This window comes from Psammomys obesus, unplaced genomic scaffold (assembly GCF_907164565.1).
Source record: "Psammomys obesus unplaced genomic scaffold, mPsaObe1.curated_primary_1811, whole genome shotgun sequence".
Classification (NCBI taxonomy): domain Eukaryota; kingdom Metazoa; phylum Chordata; class Mammalia; order Rodentia; family Muridae; genus Psammomys; species Psammomys obesus.
The window spans coordinates 30,481,780-30,501,517 of record NW_026585895.1 but is presented as its reverse complement, the minus strand read 5'-3'; the positions used below and the strand labels follow the sequence as shown (position 1 = coordinate 30,501,517).

Sequence of the window (19,738 nt, the reverse complement as noted above, 5' to 3'; positions counted from 1 at the left end):
CAAGATGTGAGCCTTCAGCCCTCAGCTTCCAGCTCTAGTCCCAGGCCTGCTTGTTGCAATGCTTCCCCTCCATGACTGGGATGGACTCTTATCCCTCTGGAACTGTAAGACCCAAATAAACCCTTCCTTCTATAAGTTGCCTTAGAGGGCTAGATGTGATGGCACACACCTTTAATCCCAGCACTTGGGAGACAGAGTCAGGTGGTTCTCTGGGAGTTCCACACTAGCCTGGTCTACACAGTAAGTTCTAAGCTATCCAAGGCTACGTAATGGGACTCTGTCTCAACAAGAACAAACAAATGAATGTTGCCTTGGTCATGGTGATATGTGTATGAGTGTGTGTGTGTATGTGTGTATGTATGTATGTACATATAAATGTATTCAAGGAAAGCAGTTGTTGGAGATCCGAAGACTCAAGGGGAATAGTTTCCTCACATCTTATTTTCAAAACTTTGCAGTCTGCTACCATGAACTCCCTCCCATCCCAGAGCTGGTGAAACTTGTATATACAGAAAACTTTGGGGAATGCAGTGAGACATGATGTAATCAAAATCTGTTAATTTAAGAATTCCAGTTGGCACAAGAATGTTCAGTTATTTCTAGTGTTTGAGACCAGCATTAGAAGAGAGATTGTGGGAGTTGCTGAGATGAAGATACTGGTTTATTGTTCCATGTGTGAATTATAATAGTGTACAGTTTTCACACTGACATGGTGCAGCTGCTTTGTGATGTCATCAACTCATGTTGCCTTTCATTAATAAATTCTTTACCACGTCTTCGCACGTCTCTAAGTTGTATGCTTAAATTCTTCTCTTTCCAATTCTTTTCCACTTGAACACTTTGGGTCATTTTGTTTTGTTTGTTCATTCATTTTAGTGTACATGTTCCTTGAGTAATAGCTTCCTTTTCTTTAGGACCCTATTCTTAGAGGCTTCACAGTATTCGTTTATGATTTTAGGATACAACATGATGCTACAGAGCTACCCAATGGTCAAAGAGCTCAAGGCTTGTCTTTATGAAACCAAGTGCAGTGCACAGTGAATTTTATGATAATAAAAATAAATTAAAAGAATTAAAACCTTAGATGACAACTTTTTGGGATTTGGAACATGGCGTAAGTCAGCCAACTGTGGCTGGTGTGTCCAGCCAGCTGCACAAACTTCACTGGAAAAGATGACTCCTGGGCGGTGTTTGTGGTATGAAATAGAGACCCTCAGTGCTACACTGTGCTACACAGAAGGCTGAGTGCCACTGAGTCTGCTCACAGGAATCAATCTCGCATGTGGACACTGGCATACACAATAGGTTCTTAGGAGCTACTTAATGCTGCAGTGTTTTTTTTTTTTTTTCGTTTTTCCTTACATGTATTACAGTTAGACTCAAACAGAGTGAGGAATAGGCCTAAAGTGACTCATATTTCTAAGGAGTCAAAAGGAAAATCAGCAAAGCTTTTGCTTCTGTTACAGTCATTCAGATGGGTTTTGTCTACTGCATTGCCTAGATTTTAAATCTGGATCTGAAGAGCAGTGTTGACTAAGAAAGCCTCTTAGCTCGTGGACTTTATTTATTATTATTATTATTATTATTATTATTATTATTATTATTATTATTATTTACTCTTTCTGAAAACCACAGGGCATCCTCCTGACTATGACGGCCACCATTCTACAGTCCCAGCCAGAGAAGCACTGAACAGGCTTCCACCAGACCCTGTTGTTTACACTGTTTCACTGTGTAAGAGCCTTCAGCATAACTGTTCTCTTGGCTGATCTCAACCAAAGACTATGTGCTGTTTTCCCTCCTTTTATTAATTGGTAAAAACACAACACAGCAGATTGTCACAGCTCAAAATACAATATTCCCCGCACAGAAGACGTGTGAGCACCTGTAAGAGGCTCCCAGCCAACTTTTTTCTTATCCAATCGTCCACAGTCCCTCTCCAGTGGCTCATTGGGCTTGTCTTCAGCACCGTCTTCTCATTACCTAAAGTAAGTTCACTTTTTCACCCCTATCTTTTCTTCTTCTTCTTTTTTTTCAAGACAGGGTTTCTCTGTATAGCCTTGGCTGTCCTGGACTCTCTTTGTAGTTCAGGCTGGCCTCGAACTCACAGAGATCTGCCTGCCTCTGCCTCTCCGAGTGCTGGGATTACAGGCGTGTGCCACTGTGCCTGGCTCTCATCCCTATCTTTACTACCCATTTCTCTTTAGCACATCTATGCATCAGAATGCTCTAGGCCTGACTTTGTCTCCAGCTGTCACTCTAGCTGTTTCTGGATCCCGTCCCTGCAAGACTTCCTGTCATCATCAGACCCCATGAAAACTTGGCATTGAAATTTTAATCTCATCTTTAATTTGAAAGAAGCTTCAATAGTGTAGGTGCGGTGACTGAGGCAGATAATTCTACTTGACTTAAGACAAGTCTGGGATGCAACTAAATGAAGAACTTTTTTCATGGCCTCAGGATTAAAGATATCAGTCTTTCCTGACACAGTAATGAAGCCACTCATCTTTTCCTTTGCCAAACATCCTGAAGTAGTTTCTTGCTCTCATCAATGCTCCTCTCAACCGCTAACCATTGTTGTTTAGGAATGTTACCTGGGACCAAAACAACCTAACACAAGTGTGGTCTGAGTTACGGGATGGGCTTTGTTCCCCTCAAGAGCTGCGATGGGATTAAAGGTGGGGCGCTGCTCAGGACAGCCTTCAGTGAAGGCACCCCAGATTAAAACCAATGAGTCCATATAGAGCTGAAGGAACTGTGCAAATGCGACCAAGAACAACAGTTCTGGCCACTCATGTTAGCTGTCTTACAAGCACAGAGGCACTTGAGGGTCAGAGTTATGGCCCAGAGCACTACAAAACAGGACCTGGACCATTAGTGCTAAGTTAGAGTCCAGATTCTGCTGTTTCTTTGTAATACAATTTAGGATATGAATTCCTGAGAAGCCAGAATCTTCCAGACAGATGAGGCCTGTCTATCTGACTGTGGTTATTGTGGGAGAGATTAGAACTAAAGAACTCATGCTTCCTCTGCCAAGATTCTAACATTTATTGTGTTTCACTTCTTTCCTCGGAGACAGTTCAAGTGTCCACCTGTCTTCTGAGAGAGAGAATAGAACTATGCCTTCCTTTCTTCCCAACGCTTTGTGCTGACTAGATTACAGACGACTATGGCAAAAAAAAGAACTTTGTTTCCCCTCTTCATCTGAGGTATATAGCTAAATTGTATTTCCCAGACTCCTTTGCAATTAAGAATGCAGCATAACCAAGTTCTAGCCAATGAAATGAGCCTTTATGTGTGCTACTTCCAGGACCTAAAGGCCCTTTCCCTTTTCACTGATAGGAGAACTCAGGCAAACACCAAGGGCCCCAGATGGTAGGTGATGCAAATGTTCTGCCTGTGATTTCCCTCACCACTTCTGTTGGTCTTCTCCAACAGAAATCCCTGTCTCTGATCATTTAGTGAGTAAAATTAAGCTTCCCAGAGTGTTCAAATCATTATACATCTAGGGGTCTATTAGTCAGGTGACCTGGCCTACATTCAATCATGTAATTAGAAATCCACCTACTGTCAGACAAGCGTTCCCATTTCTTGAACACAATTCTCAGTTACTGGGAGTTTCCTGTGTGCGCATGTATGTGTGTGCTGTATGCAGCTGTCGACGGTGGAAGACGCTGGGAATCCTGACCTGTCACTCTCCATCTTGCTCATTTGAACAGTCTTTTGAAAATCCAGCAGCAGTCAGCCCTGCACGGCAGTGAGGTTACAGGCCCAGGAGAGACGAGGCGGCTTTCTGTGTGAGTGCTGGGTATTTGAACCCAGGCACTCATGTTTGTACGGCAAGCGCTCTTACCACTGCCCCGCCCTCCAGTGCCTCAGCTGCCTTTTATTGTATCTAGTCTTAGAAAACAATGATTATTTTCATATGGCTACATACAAGACTTTTTTTTTGGAAAATTTATAAATACATACATACACACACACATATATATATATTTATGTGAAATGACATATATTTTACCTAAGTTTTATATATACACAATTTGTGCTTAAACCATGATCATATTTGCCTTTCTTTAAAATGCTGTATTAATGAAAATCCAAAATCTAATTAAACGTATTCAGACATTTTAAAAATGAATTATTCAGTTTGAAATGATAATCTGGCTGTGTTTCCGGGTTTGTCAATGTGTACTATGTAAGTTCACGTCTGACAAATCTTCCGTTTTCTTTTTCAGGTGGTTGTTTCTCCATGGAACACGTTCCACATGGTCTCACTATTGAGTCAGTACAGATTGTGGTCACTTCTCTAGAAAACCTAAGAGCTCTAGACATTTCCCACAACACTGAAACATAGAATTATTTGAGGGCTCGGCCATATTGATGATGGCTTGTGGCGAGATACAAACAAAACAGCCCTATAGAAATAACAATAAAACAAACGCCTAAAACTAACATCTGAATCAGGGCAGCTTCCTTCACGGTCACTCTGAAGGCTCTGATGAAGTGATGATTGCTCCCCTCTTTTAAGGAAATTTGCTTATTTATTAGAGATTGTTTTCAGCATTTCATTCTTGCAAAGCATTTTATATATCTTTAGACCTTCAAATAACACACACCTGGATACATGCATTTACACACATGCACAGTTCCCAGAAATTACCCTGCATAACTAGTGAGCCATCATATTCATCAGAAATTAACATTTTTAAACAATTTCTTCATGAAATCAGTTTGGTCCGAACTCACTAGTAAGTGAGAAAATAAAGACAAACATACATTACAGCCAACACATGGATTAATATCCTTTTCGAGGCTCTTTTGTTTTGGGGGATCTCATGTTATACTTCACATTTTCCTAGCTGTTTCAGTGTACGGTCTCCTGGAACACAGGGCTCAGTTTAATTACCAGACTTCTGCAATCGTTGGAAACAGATCCAGAAATCAATTTAATCACACTTGTTCAGTTAAAGAGAAATCAAAATACAAAAACATCTATATGTCTCACCTCCCATCAAACCTGTGCTTCAGGAAATCAAAGAGGGCTTTCTGCATCATGTCTGTAACCTTCGCAGAGGTGAGGAAAAAGAGAATGAGGCAAACACAGAGGGAGAGAGGAAGGGAGAGAAAGACACACACACACACAGAGAGAAGTCAAAAGTGAGAGAGGTGGAAGCGAAGGGCGCAGTGACCGAGAAGAGACCCCATCATATCCGGGCATCTCCAGGGGGCAGCTACTGTGGTTCTCAGAGGCCCTTGGTTCTTCTCCAGCGTGCTGAGGAGTGAACCCACAGTTCTCACCAGGACCCCTCAGGCAAACCCTCCTTCCCATTCCTTTAGGATGTGGATCTGCCTCAAGGAAGCATAAGCTTTCCAAGCACAAGGGTGCCGGCTGACTTCACATGGCCGAGTTATGCTTGCCTCTAGTGGTGAGCAGTGGGTAGTCCTAGAGCTGGCCCTGGGCTCAGCTGCCCTGCCCTGCCCAGCCCTGCCGGCTCTGTACATCTTGGGAATTCACCCTGTCTGGGACTTAGTTTTTTTGTTCATAATTTTTCTGCTCATCACCTGACATTTCCAACTCAGAGAAACAGAGAGAAGAATCTTAGATCAACCTCATTCAATGGCTTTGTACTAAATACCTCCTACCCATTAGACATCATCCTAGGGGTAGGGGTGGGTGGCCTGAAGGTTGCCCAGCTTCAGACTAAGATATCACAGCCCACTTGTTTTATTGACTTAAGCACAAAGCCAGAATGGCAAAATCTGAAATGTCGTGGACCACAGTCTTTACCCTCCTTTATAACATAACAATGTTTAATTGACCTGTGGAGTTAAATCCTGTTTTTCCTGGTCCCCCCCCCCCAACACTGCCTTCACATACTAGGAGCTGCCTTCCACCAGTTCCTATTTGTAAACGGACCCTAGAGGGGCCATCGTGCAAAGAAGAGTCCCCAGGGTTCTTGGTCAAGAGAAGGAGAGTAAACAGGCGATGTCTGTACCTCATAACCTTTCAGTGACGGCCCCACTAACACCACAGGACGCATTGATGGCACAACATCGTAAGGAGGGATGTGCTCCGTCTGAAAGAGATGGGCCGACGTGAGCGAGAAGGCGAGGCTGGGCCTCTCTCCTTGCCAGCACAACATCTAGACTTCTCAGGCTGAGCAGTGACTACCAAGGGTCCCCATCGAGGAGGCCCATGCCTCGTGTTACAGCTATGGGGGACATGGAAATGGAGCGTCACAGGCATGTGCGGATAGGAACCTTAGCGGGAGTTGAAAAAGGAAACACGACTTACCACTTTCTGCTTCTGTTTTGCTAAAAGACAACAACGAGAGCCATATCAAAATACGTAATCTCTGGAAAGGATAGCACATGAGTTTAAAAGATGGGAGAAGGTACCCTGTCACTGTCCCTGGTGCCGGCCTGGCATCCACTCGGCTCTGCCACTTCATTCTGGACATGCTACTTGTGAGAACACGAAATACGAACAACTTCCTCTGCATACCAATGACTTTACAGCCCGATTTCCCATCAAAGGGTGGGTTCAGGCATCCATACAACACTGGAAGTTAACCGTGTTGTTACCCATGGTGGGCCCACATTGGATGTGGGCAAGCTAGCTAAAGGAAATGTAATAAAAATCAACAATAAGATGTAAACAAAACTACTGTCACCTCAAACATTCCTGTTTTTGTTGCTGTTGTTACTGTTTCCTATTTTTTACTGTGGTGAACCGGGAGGTAATACTGCAGACCTTCAGGTGTTCTTCCTGAATATGGCTACATTGGTTTCTCCTGTGTGTCTCTCAGCACTTGGACAGCCAGTTTCCCCCACCCCCTCCAGGTGGTAAGAAAAGAGAGGCTGGTGGAGAGTCCCAGTGCCCAGCAAACACACAGAAAGCAGAACCTAACTCCACAACGGACGAAGGTGGCTTTGCTGCCTTCCAACCAGCAGATCCTATCTCCACGGAACCACCTAGAGGGACAGGTTGGTTCCCAGCCCTGGAGGTCAGAATGAATCCTCACAGCCGAGGACCAAGAACCCACCCAGCATTGACAGCCAGCCTGCCATCTGAGTCGGTCCTGGGGGATGTTCTAATATAGCTTCACTTCCTGGCCAGAATGAAATTTGCTTACAGGAGTCAGAGAATGTGATGGACGAAAACTTTCTAGGTGAATATCTTCATAATCTCCAAAGACACACAGAGTCTTTATTGAGATACCCTGTCTCTTCGTTGCATTGATTCTAGGGCTTACTTGGAATAGTCTGATGTCCAAATATAAAAACAAGGTAATCTTGGTGGCAGTGAGACTATAACCCTCCCAGGATGTACAGCCTAGTCCTGGCACATGGTAAAACTTCTTGTAAGCGCTGAACATTGCTGTGAGAGCCCATGAGTTTTTATTATCTCTACTGGCCTCACAATCTTAAAGTTTCTTGAGTTCTTGGACAAAATAACAAACATGGGGTTGGTTTATATGCGGACAGTAGTATCGAGTCTGTAGAGGGTAAATGGGATTTTTCAAAATTATACTGACAACCTGGATTTTTATATCAATAGTATTCTTCAAATATATTACTTTCAAAGGAGCAAGGAAATCTTAAATAAAAGAAGCTTTAAATCTTAAATCAAGCCTTTAATCCCAAGCCAGTAAAAGTGTTTGCAGATGTGTTCTAATGTTTAGCAGCAAGACCCCTCACCTGTTGTTGTGGGAGTTGCTCGAAATGTTCCTGACACCATTTCTCCCAGACTTGAGGAAGAGTTTCCACTTGATTTCCTAGAACATGGAAAGGAACTTAAGACTCACTCCCCAGATCCCTTGAAAACAGAAACTGAGAATCCAAGGCGTTCTTTGGTCTTCTACTAAATAATTCACAGCTTACCAAATCCTGTTAGAAGAACTTCAAGAACCTTCTCAAATGCTTTCTCTGACCTCATTTCTTGGAGAAAGTGGGAAACTACTTGAGACCCTGAAATACTTTGCAAATTCTCTTTCCCAATTATTTGTACACAAACTGAGCAGAAAGAGCCCTGGTAAGGATGCTCTTTGGAGCTGTGTGTTTGTCTACCTGAGGCTACTCACCAAAGCGCTGGTCAGAGGCCAGGTGTGTGTGTGTGTGTGTGTGTGTGTGTGTGTGTGTGTGTGTGTGTGCGCACACGCGCGCGCGCGCATGCGCGCGTGCGTTCCCTGAACCGTTCTGCTGTCAACAGTAATGGTGCTATCAACAGTAATTCAGTTATGCTTATATTCCAGCAATGAACAGTTCTGCCACTTACTGGCAGACTAGTGGGACACACTGCACACAACTTTGAGTATTAGCCTTCTCCATCTATACCTTACAGAGAGGAGTGTGACAAACGAGCCTCTGTGAATGAGCCCTGGGCTTTACTGTTTCTCTTGCCTCAAAGTAAACTATATATATATTTGTATTAAGATGTATATATGCATGTATTAATAACAATGGTGGGAAAAAATGTCACATTCTAGTAGGAGACAATCAAGGCTACACAAGAGAAATTAGGTAAAGACATAATATTTCTGAGAGCAGTTAAGTGTAACAGAAATAATTAAACTGGAAAGAGATGGGAAATACGGGGAAGGGTGACTCCAGAGTGGGATACAACTTAAAATACGGTTCGGAAGGAAGGAGTCACTGGGATGGTGCAACAAGGGCCTGAGAGAGCTGGAGTGATATGGTAACAGGAAAGGAGGAAGAGGGGTCCCAGGAGGAGGAGGCACATGCAAAGGCCCCTGGGAAGGGCCAAGGGTTCCTGGCATGCTAAGAAGCAAGGAGGATGAAACGTCTACAGTGAAGGGAACCAGAGGATTAATAACAAAACATTTTTACAGATTAATCATTAGAAGAGTGGCTAACTGTATTTCTATGATATTCCATTCTCTGGAAAGGTTTTCATTAGGATAAAAGCAAAAGGAGCCTTAAATAACACATTCTTTTTGTAACAACAACAACAAAAATAAAAAACAAACAAACAAAAAACCCTAACTGAAAAGAGAGATTGAGTCAGAGGAAAGAACTGCTCAGGCCAGACATGGTGATGTACACTTGTCATTCTGGCACTGGGGGGAGGAGGGGAGGTTGGGGCAGAAGTGGGTCTTCACCTCACTGAAGACCAGCCTGGACAATCAAGCCTTGAGCAAGATTGTCTCAAAACAATGACAACATTAGCCGAACTTGCTCTGTTTGGAGGCTTTTAGAGAATTCTAACACATGAAATCAGGGATTCACAGAGAGCGGCAGCCCTGTGTGGCTAGACCTTCTCGGCTCGCACTCCTGGGACCTGCCACTAGCACTCTGAAGATCGGAGTGCTGTTCCTTTGACCACTAGAGGCTGGTCCATTGCAGCTTCCTAGTCATCAGCAGAAGAAGATGGCACTAGAATCCAGGCAGAGGAAGGGATACCCTGGACTGTCCACACGCCCTCACATTCTAAGCCTCCTGGACAGTCTTTCTCAGTGAGCCAAGCAAAAACCTTAACTCTCAGTCAAGTCAGCTGCTTCCTGAGCTGTCCCGAGAGACAAGGCCCCTGTGTGGCTCTCACAGAAGAAAACGGGGTTTGGAGATGGGTTTGCCAAGGCCCCAGGAAGCAGTTTCCATTGTGGAATTCATGTGGAATTCTGAGGTGATGGGGTTCAGAACACAGTGGAAATAGTTAAACCTGAAACCTTTGTTTCCTTCTCAAGAATAGCCTGTGTGGAGGTAAGTGCCCCTGTGCTTTAAAAGCAGGCTTTCATTAGGGGGAGGCAATGAAAGTACAAAAGAGCACACATTTCTGACATGAAGGAGAATCCAACTGAAAACAGGTTGAGTCAAAAGAATGAACTGCTTCAGGCAATTTTTAATAAGAAACTTAACAATATTATCCAACCCCCCCCACACACACACACAAAGAATCAAGGAAGGAGGAAGAGAAGGAGGGAGAGAGGGAGAAGAAAAGCCTAGCTCATGAAGAAGATGGGATGTTACCCGCCATGAAAACGGCCTCTTTTCTGCTCTTGTTGAATGCGTATGTTCTCCAACCGCAGCGGACTCGGGATGAAGCCAATCTCACAGCCCTCTTTCACCAGCCTTCCTATCCACCAATCATTGTTATATTTCTGGAATGCAGAGAGGAAAGCTGCTATCAATAGTAATTCAGTCATCTTCACATTTTCAGTGGTTAATTCCAGAGAAGCAGAGGGATAAAATGTCACTCATCTGCCGTGCTATGCTACATCGTGCACACAGTACATACAGACGGCCCACGTCATGCTTTTGTACTTTGTAGGAAATGTTCTCAGCTCACAGGCTAAAGGAGGATGCTTTGGGGGCTCTATTTGTGAAGGCCCAAATGATAAATATGGTCTCTACTGTAACTCATGAACTCTGCTGTCCTACTTTGAAAATAGTCACAAAGCCTCAAGAGCATGGCTGTGTTTCGATGTAAGCGGCTTTATGGCAAAGGCAGGAGGCCCGTTAGGAACTTTGCCTTTATCAAAAGCAGGTTTAACCTCTGGATTCATTTGGTTCTTTCAAGAAGAAAGAACTTACTTAATACTCAAGGCAAAGACTCCATCAGACATAATTTGTATCAATGTAAACAGAATGACAGAAGGACAAGCTAGGCACACCTTAGGTAGAAAATGCTGGATGGGCGGTCATTCATTAACAGCTTTTGGGTGAAAAATTACATGATGCTGTTTACTGTCTTCTCTCCTTCTGATGCAGGATTTCAAATTAAGGCACAGCTCTTCGTTTGATGAAAAAGCCCAACGTTACAAAGCCGGAACGAATGGCATATTCGCACATATAATTTGGACAGGAATGCCAAGTTTCTTCCGAAATAGTGATGTCAAAGTTAGGACACAGGTTCACAAAAGGCTCCAGTGGGTGTGGGGTTAGAGTCTGTTCGCATGGTCTTACTTGAAGTACCAGAAAAAGTATATGGACAATTATTTATTTACCGAGCCCAGGGCAGACAGAAGGTTAGTGTAAGCCACCTGTCTCAAGGGAATGTTTCTATCAGTAATTTCTGGAAAGTAGGTAGAAATTATATTGTTTGAATCTTCCAGGAATGAATACAAAAGTGTCTTTATGGTCTTTATCAGTATTATAGGAAATTCATTTCCTTTTACTGTTTGTGTGTGTATGTGTGTGTGTGTGTTTCAACATATACCAACGCTAGGATGAGTTGCTTAGCTCAAAGGAAAGTGAAGTTGCATAGCTCCAATATTAACGCTGTGAGGGAAAGAGCCTGAGAGAGCCATTGAATCATCACAGCATGAAATTCTGAGTAACTTGAATAATTCTAAGTAACTGTCTCGTACTGAAATGAAAGTGACGGGGCGGGATCCAGGCCTTCCTGCTCAGAGCTGCGGCACAAGCCGGGCTTTCTGCCAATCATGAGACTGAACTGGAAGGAGCATGCGTTGGTGTGGTGGAGAACCTTGAACAATCCGGGTCTGTCTCCTATCTTTAATTCAGGACAGCACACCTGAAACAATAGGCCTGCTTACTTTGTGATAAAGAAAAGGCAAGCGGAACCTTTTGAAATCTTTGGTGCACAGCTCTGGAGTTTACTTTTTACTATGGCAGGGACAACACAGACCATGAGTCAGAGTTTCCTAGGGCTTAAATTATTTCCTGAAATTAAGTCAGCCCACCAGGATACTAATTTGTTAAGTGGTACCCTGGTGACCTCAAAGGGCTGCCTAAGGTGGCTAATGCAGCTTCCCAGAATGGTTTCCTGTAGTTCTAGGAAACAGCTCAAGAATCCTAAGCCTCAAAGCGAGTGAAGGCTCTCTGGTCTCTGAGGAGCAAGGCACTGCACAGAGTACGAACTTAAGGCTCTCTCTCTTTGGCTTTGGAACAGGCACTATTGTGGATTTGCTTGACCTTTAAGCCTTTTACATTATCGAGAAAACACTTAGAACGGTGCTCGAGAGGCCGTGGGACGGGAAGGAATCAGCCTGTTGCAGAAGTATGCCTGTCGGGGTGCCAGAGGCTGAGCCAGCTTTCTGGAAAGGCCTCTCAGCACTGATCCAGTCTTCCCCATTTCGATGTCCCTAAAGTGATTAGCATGTTCTGTTTCTAAGATTTATTTTTTATCTGATCTGCAAGATTTGAAAACAGTGGCTCTGATCCACATACGATTTACCAGCTCAATAACAACAAAAGAAAAAGGAGCTGCCAGACTGAAGGAAAATCCCTTGATCCAACAGCTCACAGACCCAAATGCTACCAGCAAGACACTTCAAAGTACAGTCAAAACAGCTCGAAGGTGCCACACACAATGTGTCTATATGGAGATGCAAATGTTAGTTACCCCGATTTGGCCGGTACAGGCTGCAATGAAACATGTTTCAAAATGCCACACTCTATCTCAGACAACCTTAAGTTTAAAGAGCTGGAAGTGTTAACTATTCTGATTTCATTGTGACTTATAACAGGTAATACATACCAAAATTTCACATAAATATGTCCAACTAAAATAACTATTGATTAAAAACTAGGATACTAGGATAATGCAGAAAGAAAAAAAAAACCTTCGAGGTTGGAATGTCAGTATCATATGCATGGGAGAAGTTCCCTCGCTCTTAGAGTTCACTTCACCTTGGAAATGATGAGGGCTGGCAACCCATATTTATGGCTTAGTTGCGTTTGGTGAAAATAATGAGATAGATTCAACCACTCAGATGAGGCTGCTCTGGCAGCCATAGCCCCAGACACAATGTGCTCAAACATGCTTCTCGGCCTTTTGGCTAAGATCAAGTGTAATGTGCTCAAACATAAATACATTGTTACAACATCTGGCCCCCTTTCTGCCTTCTCTGTTTCAAAAGCTGAATCTAAGGCTGATGGCACTTCCTATAATTCCAAGCAACCTCAAAAAAGCTGACCACCATCCTTTGTTTCTCTACCCATGGCTTTCTCTACTACATGCAGTGGAGAGAGACCCCCCAAATTCCTTCTATCTGCTCCTTCTGCCCCCCTCTAAGATGCCCAGCCAATGCTCAGTCTCTGCAGCCCTATATGATGCTTCCTTCCCCATCACAGTTCCCATTCCCACTTACGAGGCCGGTCACATCTCTGCTTTATTCCAGCCTACTGTCTGGTGATAAAGACCAGTCTTCTTGCCCTGGCTCAGGATATTCTTTTTAAAATCTGGCTCTTGGGGCTGGGGATAACAGCTCAGCAATAGTGTTTGCCTGGTCAACATGTGACCCTAAATTCAACTCAGCCAAAAGAAAAGCTATGTCTCTTGAATAACTGACATGGCCTCTTCTCTGCTTTATTTTTGCTCTCTGGCACATCAGTCCAGTTTTTCTTTTACAGTAGAATTTGTTATCCCACACAGAAATCATGAATACTATTTCACCCTGCCCCATCCCAGACTCAGAGTGCCTTGCCCATAGCATCAGTGATCCTTATCTCTCATCCCCCAAATCTCAGTTCAATGCCTGACACAAAGTGGAATTGCACTGTACCTAGGCTACACTCAAACTCAAGCTTTTGGTATATTATTTTATTAGTCTGCCTTTCTATTTGTGAAGCCCCAAGTCCTCCTTACATTGCTCAAAGCTCAAGATGTCTGTTTCCCAGAGTCCTCTGCCCCTTTCTCAGCTTGAACAACTTCAGGACCATGGTTCATCAGTGTCTATAATGATACTCTCCCTCTGTACAAGTCCCTCCTGGATACACTACCAAACTCATGCTTCTCTAAGTTATAGCCATAGATCCATGGCTCTGTAGTCCCCACTACAGAGGGGGTTTGGTTCCCAATACACACACACACACACACACACACACACACAGAGAGAGAGAGAGAGAGAGAGAGGGAGGGAGAGGGAGAGGGAGAAGGAGGAGAGAGAGAATAGTGAAAAATCCAAAATCCATTCTCTCATTTCAAATGCTAACTGTCCTCCAGTGTTGGAAGCATGTGGGAATGCAGGCCATGATCTCAGCATATCATCTCACTCTAAATCTCCGTGAGATGAAAGGACGTGGCTCAGAGCATTAACTGAGGCTCCACTCTGGCACCTCCTTGGGTTTCCTTTCCGGTGGGTTTGGCTGAGGCTGCTTCCCAGCTCTAGCCTTTTGGCGGGTAAAGGGATGCAGTATGTCCTACATTTACCTCTTTAATGTGAAGAAAGTCCTTGGCGTCAAAGGAGATGGCTGTGCTGGGAACGGGCACATCCTCATCCAGGGCACCACAGTAGCTCACATTCGTTTTCACAGCAAAGGCTACAGGTTTGGACTGGAGACAGAAGCGCAGAATGAGGAGGGAGGGAGAGAGGAGGGAAGAAAAGCATTTTTCATATTGAAACATGTCATGGGATGAATGATGGTTCCAGGCAACAAGGAAATCACTTTCCAAAGAGGGATCTCCTCTGGGTTTTATAGTTGCAGGCCACATCCAGAAATCTGCAGCGATGGCTCCAGGAATGACTCATTCCTCTCAGCCCAGCCATTTTCTTTCTGCGGTACTTTCCAACATCCTCAATAAAGAACTGGCCCCTGAAGGGCTGGGGAGGGATGCCCAGGGGTGGGGCTGCATTCAGCTTTGTTCTCCACTCTCACAACCGATGCACTTCATAACCGGGAACAGATAATGTCCCGACTGTGGGATACAGGGCTTGTATGCTGGGGTGCTGCACAAGGACGAGGAAGTCAACTCAGATCCCCAGCATCTGTGACAAAAGCGGGGTAGAGGGGTATACATCTTTAATCCCAGTGCTGGGGAGACAGAGACAGAGAGCAAGATCCCTGGGACTTGCTGGCTAGCCAGTCTAGCCAAATGGTCAACTCCAGGTTCAGTGAGAAACCTGTCTCAAATATTAAGGTGGAGGGTGATTAGAAAAACACATTAACCTCTGACCTCCACACCCACACACACAAACATGCATATGCACACTCATGGGTATACACACACACACACACACACACACATACACACACACACACGAACAGATCTACACACACAAGAAAGACATATGCTAGGAAATGTATACTGGATGTTAAAAACTTGATGGGGGCTGGAAGACAAGGATTTTAAGAATAGCCTCAGATCTAGAAACATGAGATCTTTTGTACATAAACATCTTGTCATGCCAGGGAAAAGGGGCCAGTGTGGGTTAAACCTAACGAACAAGCAGGCTCTTCATCCGTTATCTTCTTCCTAGCTTCTAACAGTTGGGTTTAAACTTGTACATAAACTCCTGCTGGAAAAGTGCTCCTGAGCAGGTGCAGCCTGTGGGGGCGGAGCCAGCCACAAGCCTAGGCTACGGTCCCACCACCACCATTTAAGTGACAGAGGTAGTGAAACAGGTGGTGAAGGACATTTTCAAAACAAGAACTTGCAACAAGGTCTCTGGGCTTCTGGGCGGCTTTGCTGAAGGCTTATTTATTTGCATTGGGAATCACAACAGTTGAGGTAGGACCCAAAGGAGAGATTCTTTTGCTCCCTCCCAGGCACTGTGCAGAGAGCACAGACACAGCACTGAGAAGTGAAGTCGACACCTCACTTATCTGTATCACTCTTCTCTTGCTTTCATCTCTGAAAGATTTTATCATAAACTAGAAAATGAAGGAAATTAACTTTCCTTGGGCTTGTGTCTAAAATTCAGAAAGGTACCCGCTGCAGTTGGCCATAGAAGCAAGTGGACAGGCTAGCCATGAACCCTATCTTGTATGTTGTTACTGTGCATAAACAATTGATTTGCCTAAAGGGTTGGTGCTTTAAAAGACTAAGCTAGAAAAACATAGGTGGGCTGGGAGAACTCTAGTAATTCTTCTGGTCCTAAAAACTCAACCATGCAATTGGTCTCTTGCTGCATCCTATGTGTCTTCTGAAAGAAGACGGTCTGAAGCCTGTATTGGCTGGCAGTGGCTTCTGTCACTCATTTTTTGATGCTTTTTGAATTGTGCAAATTTAAATTTCTTAACTAGGTCTGATGGTGCACGTTGGTAGTCCAGCTATTAAGCCCGTAAGTTCAAGGCTAGAATGGACAATGTAGGGGACCCTTTCTCAAACAAACAAGCAAACAAAATAATGCCCTGAACTCCATACTGAACTTGAGGTGGGAATCTGAAATCTAGGAACCAAAGAACAAAGGAAGCGGGGAAATGATCTGCAGCACAGTGGTGGCTGTTTGGTGTATAACCAAGGCTGGGGAGTGGTGGGGAAGGCCAAGATCAGAGGGCTCAGGCTAGCAGCTCAGAAGGCTCTCTACCAATACTGGGTGAGGTGAGGTTGGGGACCTCCACACCCCCACACACAAATAATTACCAATAATCACCACTAAATCAAACAGAAAAAGTCAAAGGTTCACAGAAAATGGGCCCCTGCAGATAACACTAATTTCTGTGAGTGGCACATATGACAGACAGCCTTGAAATCTGAAGCCTTATCAGGATGGCTGGAAAATGAATATTCCAGAGAGTCACCATGCTGGCTAATTTTACACCAACTTGACATAAGCCAGAGTCATTTGAAAAGAGGGAATGCCAATTACAAACACGCTCCTACCAAATTAGCAGGCAGGCAGGCCTGATTAGTGATTGATGTGGAAGTGCTCAGCCCACTGTGGGCAATCTCACCCCTAGGCAGGTGGTCCTGGATGGTATCAGAAAGCTAAGCAAGCCAAGGAGAGCAAGCCAACAAGCAGAGTTTCTCCATAGCTTCCACTTCAGTTCCTGCCTTCGGGTTCCTGCCTTGCTTGAGTTCCTGCTCTGACTTCCTTCAGCGATGAGAGTGACCAGACAGCTGTAAACTGATGAACCCTTTCCTCTCCACGCTGCTTTTGGTCAGTGTTTTATCAGGAACCCTAAGACAGACGCTAGGCAGGGATGCTGAGCACAGACGTCAAGCAACATGCCAGTTTTCAATAAAAGAACAGGAAGAACGTCACCTTTGCTCTCTCAAGCTGGATAGCTGCTTGCTGTTCTCTCTCTTGCCGAATCGCTTCCCGGTCCTCTTCCAAAGAGACATCGGAGTCCGATGGCCTGCTTGTATAGGAATCTGCTGAGCCCTGGGGAAAGAAAACAGAAGGCTTAAGTGAGGTGAAGTGTATTGTCTTACATTATCACTGTCATAACAGAATCCTGGGTGAGTTCCTTTTCTTGGCACAGAATTCGATGTGCACACATTGCCTTACTACAGATACAATCGAGCATTCATGCTATTTGGAAGGTAGCAATGCTGTGAAGGGAAATATTTTGACTAGATTAGGATTAGGAAGGAAACTGTAATGGGAAGGACATGATATTACTCTGCTTTGGCACTATGTATATATCACGCTGATAATTGTACATGAAATGAAGTTGTCTCCCATTCTCTCCTGAACATACTATGCAGGTAAGTGACAAGCGAAACTCAGGCTGTTTATAAGGGCTACATTCTACCTGTGTCTTGGTATCATCAGCTTGTCTAGATTTCTGCAAAGCCAAGCAGCTTCCTACATTAGTAAAACAATGTTCTTGTTCCAACGTCAATACCACCTGCATTCTTCCATCATCAAAACTTCAATATTGTTTCACAGCAGTCCATTGTGGAGTTGATGTTTACAGTGGAGAGAAAGAACATCTTAAGAAAGAAAACAGGGATGTCCACAATGGAAGGCCATGCCCAGAAGGTTCTCTGATCAGCCTGACTGACATCCCCAAAGAACTGGGGAATGCCTAATGCCACTCAGTGCTCATGCTAGAAGGGCAGAGGAAAACTGGAGGCTCTTATTTAACAGTTATCTACCTCATCACCCTACAAAGCAAAACAAAGCCAAATCAAATAAAAAAAAAAAGCCAACAACAATGACCCCCTCAATAAATAATCTAACGTTGAAGGATTGTGTTTAACTCCAAAAGGAACAGCAGCCCACCATTTTCTTGAGCTGGCATTAGAAGCTGGTATTTCCATAGATGATGACATTGGCACAGCAGAGGTACTAAGAAAACTGATAATTTGTTTGGCATGTTTGATAAGACATACTCGGACAGTTTTGAAAAAGACAGATCTAGCTACTCGGTGGCAAATTTGCTATCTGCTGCACATGCAAAAACAAAATCAAATAAAGACAAAGTCAGGCTAATGGCATAGGTCTATAATTCCAGTTCCTCAGGGGGCTGAGGCCTGCCTAGGCCACACAGTGTATTCAAGGCCACCTTGAGTAGCGTAATAAGAGCCTGTCTCAAAATAAAAAGTAAAATAAAAAGCTGGGATTAGAGCTCAGTAGAAAAGCCTTTGCCTAACATGTGCAAGGCCTTGGGTTCCATTCCCAGTCAGTCAGTCAGTCTCTCTCGGTCTCTTTCTATATCTCTCTCACATGTACATGCATAGAGAGGGAGGAATGGAAGGAGGGAGAAAGGAGGGAGGAAGGAGGATGGAAGGAGGGAGGAAGAAGAGGAGAAGAATGAGGACTTGTGGCTACATGTTCCTTCAGAGGGACTGGTGAATCCTGGCTCTACAAGCTTTCTCTTCACTGCACTTCCCAGCTCCCAGAGCACCGTGAACTAGTCTCTTCTTCTGGAAGAGGCTATATTATCTATATTATCTATTTCATAGTATAAGATACAGAAAGACACTCTGGGCAGCCTACCCTCACCAAGTCCTAGATATCACAAGGGTATAGGGCTAAAAAACTGAAACTCTTTATTTACCAGACTCAGCAGGTTCAAAGCCCACACATAGCTGTACTTACTATTAAAATGCTGCCATACCTACCACATAGTGAAAACATAATAAATTGGCTTTCTTGTTTCCATTACTAGTACTTGCCCAGCCTACGCTGGTTTTAAAAAAAAAGTTGTTATAATAATTTTTCAACTCACATACATGTAAAAAAAATAGCTTGTGTGAAAAATAGCCATTTTTCTTATTGTATTTATTCTGCAGCAAATGTGCTATGAGAAATGCAATGTGTCCAAACTCATGTGCTTACAACAGTGCTTTTCAAAGTGCCCTTCATGGAGGAAATGAATTTGTTAACCAAATTATAATTAAATTCCTCAGTGAAAATCTACAGGGGAAAAATATGGAGCCACAAAAGGAATAGAAAGCAGGGTGACTTTCAGCCATTGTCTAAAAAGAGGGCTGCCTTGAAATCCTTTAAAATAGAGTTTTCTCAGAACACATCTTTCCAAATTTAGGAATGCTTTCATAAAATCCGGACTAAGGAAGAGAAAAAGAGAGGAAAGATACTTCTAAGATAAACAGGGACAGTTTGTAGTTAGTTTTAGCTAATCGTTAGCTGGAGTAGAGCTGTGGGGTGGCCCACAGAGCTGCTCTGGATACGAACCACAAAGTATCTAGAAAATATACCCTCAGAGGAGGTACCTTTTGTATTTGAGGATTATGTCCTGGAGAAGGCTATGGTCTGTAGTCACAGGGTATCAGCCTGCCCACTGGAGCAGCGGGGAAGACAATCCATTCTTATCACCAGGAGATGCTTCTGTCCAGAAGGTACTTTAACGACTCTTGAATCCTGGCATTTAGTCATTTCTAAGCATCAAAAAGTAACCCATGGACTCCTGTTCACATTTCCAAATGTGAACAAGACTGTAAACATTCCAGAATGAGCTAATAAGTTCTACACTGACACACGTGTGGCAATTTTTGCTTACGTCTATGTTGGTGAGAACACTGTTAACCCAGCGAGCACCCTGACACCCACCTCTATAACCACTGTCTCATCACCACAGTCATTCTGGATTTAGTCCAGTGTCACATTTTGGACAGGAA

General features: G+C 43.9%; 1 protein-coding gene across 2 annotated transcripts in view; it reads right to left on the bottom strand.

Annotated features, from left to right (window-relative positions):
* Positions 1-19,738, bottom strand: part of Cacnb4 (calcium voltage-gated channel auxiliary subunit beta 4) — a 247,799-nt gene that overhangs the window by 31,513 nt on the left and 196,548 nt on the right. For both annotated transcript variants that reach the window (XM_055600066.1, XM_055600067.1), the window contains 7 exons: positions 16,914-17,033; positions 14,138-14,260; positions 9,991-10,121; positions 7,705-7,781; positions 6,299-6,318; positions 6,000-6,080; positions 5,009-5,067 (listed from right to left, as the gene is read on the bottom strand). In XM_055600066.1, coding sequence (XP_055456041.1) covers positions 5,009-5,067; positions 6,000-6,080; positions 6,299-6,318; positions 7,705-7,781; positions 9,991-10,121; positions 14,138-14,260; positions 16,914-17,033 — 611 coding nt within the window. The remainder of the gene's footprint in view (positions 1-5,008; positions 5,068-5,999; positions 6,081-6,298; positions 6,319-7,704; positions 7,782-9,990; positions 10,122-14,137; positions 14,261-16,913; positions 17,034-19,738) is intronic.